Below are 2,738 nucleotides of genomic sequence, written 5' to 3' on the forward strand. Positions count from 1 at the left end.
AGCATTGTTAATTCCCTATCACTCTGTTTGTAACTCTGTAATGTCTGTACTGATCCTTTGCTATTTTGTAAAACATTGTCGATCTGTTAGTATTTTCCTCCTTTTATTTCTAAAATAAAAAAAAAAATGAATGAGTGTTGGACTTTATTGAAGGGTTTTTCTGCATCCATGGAGTTGATCAGGTGATTTTTGTCTTTGGCTGTATTGACATGGTGTATTACATTAATTGATTTGGACATATTGAACCATCCCTGCATTCCTGGTATGAATCCCACTTCGTCATGGTGTATAATCTTCTGATAATTTGTTGCATTCTGTTTGCTAGAGCTTTTGCATCTATATTCTTTAGGGAGATTGGTCTGTAGTTCTCTTTTTTGGTTGGGTGTTTCTCTGGTTTTGGTATCAGGGCAACACTTGCCTCCAGGAATGACTTGGGGAAAATTCTTTTCCTTTCCATTTCATTATAGAGTTTGAGAAGAATTGTGTTAAATCTTCTGTAAACTTCTTGTAGAATTCAGCTGTGAATCCATCAGGACCTGGGCTATTCTTCATTGGCAAGTTTTTTATTATGTTCTCAATTACACTGGCTGATATTGAGTTATTCAGAATATTTATATCTTCCTAATCTAGCTTTGATAATTCATATATATGTAGAAATCTGTCCATTTCCTCTGTGCTTTCCATCCTATGAGACTGAAGATTTTCAAAGTAAGTATTGATAATTTTCTGAATTTCTTCAGGATCTGTAGTGATTGCACCCCTTTCATTCTTTATTGCCTGTACTTCAGTTTTATCTCTCCTTTTTTTGATAAGGTTGGCTAAGGTTTATCTATTTTATTTATTCTGTCAAAGAACCCACTCTTCAATTCATTAATTCTTTGTTGTTTTTTGTTTGTTTGTTTGTTTTTAGTCTCCATTGCATTAATTTCGGCCATGAGCTTTATTATTTCCTGTCTTCTTTGGGCTCTGGGTTTGAGTTGCTCTTCTTTTTCTAGGACCTTGAAGTGTAGCATAAGACTTTTTGTTGTTATTCTGTTTTCCTGAGGTGGGAATTCACCACTATAAGTTTCCCTCTGAGTACTCCTTTCATTGTATCCCACACGTTCCTCTGGTTATATCTACATTTTCATCTGATTGTAAATAGTGTTTAATTTCAACTTTGATTTCATCTGTGAACCATTGGTTGTTCACGAGGATATTATTTAATTTCCAACTGTTTATGGAGTTTTTGTGTTTTCTTTTATCTTTAATCTTCAATTTCATGGCACTATGGTCTGATAGTATGCATGGGATAATTTCAATTTCTTTGCATTTACTTAACCAGTTCCATGTGCTAGCATATGGTCTATTTTAGAGAACACCCCATGTGCAGCTAAGAATGTGTATTCTGATACTGTTGGGCAGACACTCTGAAAAGGTCTACTAAGTCCATATGTTCACACTTTTGGTTAAGTTCTGTTATTTCTTTCTCAATTTTTTGGTTAGTTGATCTATCTCTTTGTGATGATGGTGTGTGAAACTCCTCTGTTATGATTGTGCTGTTGCTTATTTCATTTTTCATGTCTGTTAGAATTTGTCTAAGATAGGTAGGTGCTCCTATATTTGGTGCATCAATGTTTACAATTGTTATGTCTTCCTCCTGAAGCTTCCCCTCTTTATCACTTTTGATTGTTCTTTGTTTGAAGTGCACGTTGTCTGGAAACAGAATAGCTACACCTGCTTTTTCTGGGTTCCTGTTGTGTGGAGTATTGTTTTCCATCCTTTAATTTTCAGTCTTTGAATTTCCTTTTGAGTTAAATGTTTTTCTTGTGTACAGCATATACTTGGAGTTTGTTTCTTGATCCACTCTGCTAGTCTGCTTCTTTTGGTTGGTGCATTGAGACCATTTGCATTGATTGCTATAACTCATATGTACTGATTTATTTTGGTCAGGTTATTTTCCTGCTGTTGGATCCTCTTTTTTTGCTCTGCTTGATGGTTCTTTTCTGTTGGTCTTGAAGTTATGGTCTGTTTTACCTCTTTCTAGAATATCTTTTAGTACTCTTTGTAGGATTGATTTGGCACTCAAGATTTTCTTCAGGTGTTCTTTATCATGAAAATATTTTATTTCTCTATTAAATTTGAAAGAGAGCCTTGCAAGGTACATCAATCTGGGTTGGAAGTTGTTTTCTCTCAGTACCTGAAATACTTCACTCCAAGCCCTTCTTGCCTTGATGGTTTGTGCTAAGAAGTCTGCCGTGATTCTGATAGGCTTTCCTTTAGAGGTGATCTGTTTCTTTTCTCTAACAGCTTTTAATATTCTGAGCTTCTGTTGAGTTTCCGGGATCTTGATCACTATACGTCTGGGTGTAGATTTATTTTGTTTATGATTAACTGGAGTTCTATATGCTTCAGTAGATGTCTGATTCTTTTACTGTGCCTGGGAAATTTTCTGCTATTATTTCTGCAAATAGTATTTTTATGTCATTTGTGTTGATGCCTGTTGTGTCATTGATACCTATTAATCTGACATTATTTTTCTGTGCTTCATCTTGCAGTTGTTGAATTGTTATTTCCTGGTTCCTTGCTGCTTTTTTTATTTATTTTTTTTTATTTTAAAAATAAAAGGAGGAAAACATTAACAGACAGAAAATATTTTACAAAATAGCAAAGGAACAGTACAGACAGTACAGAGTTACAAGCAAAGTGGTAGGGAATTAACAATGTTTGTTGTATTACATATTGATATCTTCAAAGTG

The 2,738-nt window shown here is 34.4% G+C and overlaps 1 protein-coding gene across 1 annotated transcript in view; it reads right to left on the reverse strand.

The window, feature by feature from the left end:
* The window catches only part of LOC102022970 (olfactory receptor 4S2-like), a 27,626-nt gene that overhangs the window by 19,795 nt on the left and 5,093 nt on the right, over positions 1-2,738 (reverse strand). The window contains exon 2 of the mRNA XM_005412135.2: positions 1,622-1,673. Coding sequence (XP_005412192.2) covers positions 1,622-1,673 — 52 coding nt within the window. The remainder of the gene's footprint in view (positions 1-1,621; positions 1,674-2,738) is intronic.

This window comes from Chinchilla lanigera, unplaced genomic scaffold (genome assembly GCF_000276665.1).
Source record: "Chinchilla lanigera isolate Chin_1 unplaced genomic scaffold, ChiLan1.0 scaffold00149, whole genome shotgun sequence".
In the NCBI taxonomy this organism is placed as follows: Eukaryota; Metazoa; Chordata; class Mammalia; order Rodentia; family Chinchillidae; genus Chinchilla; species Chinchilla lanigera.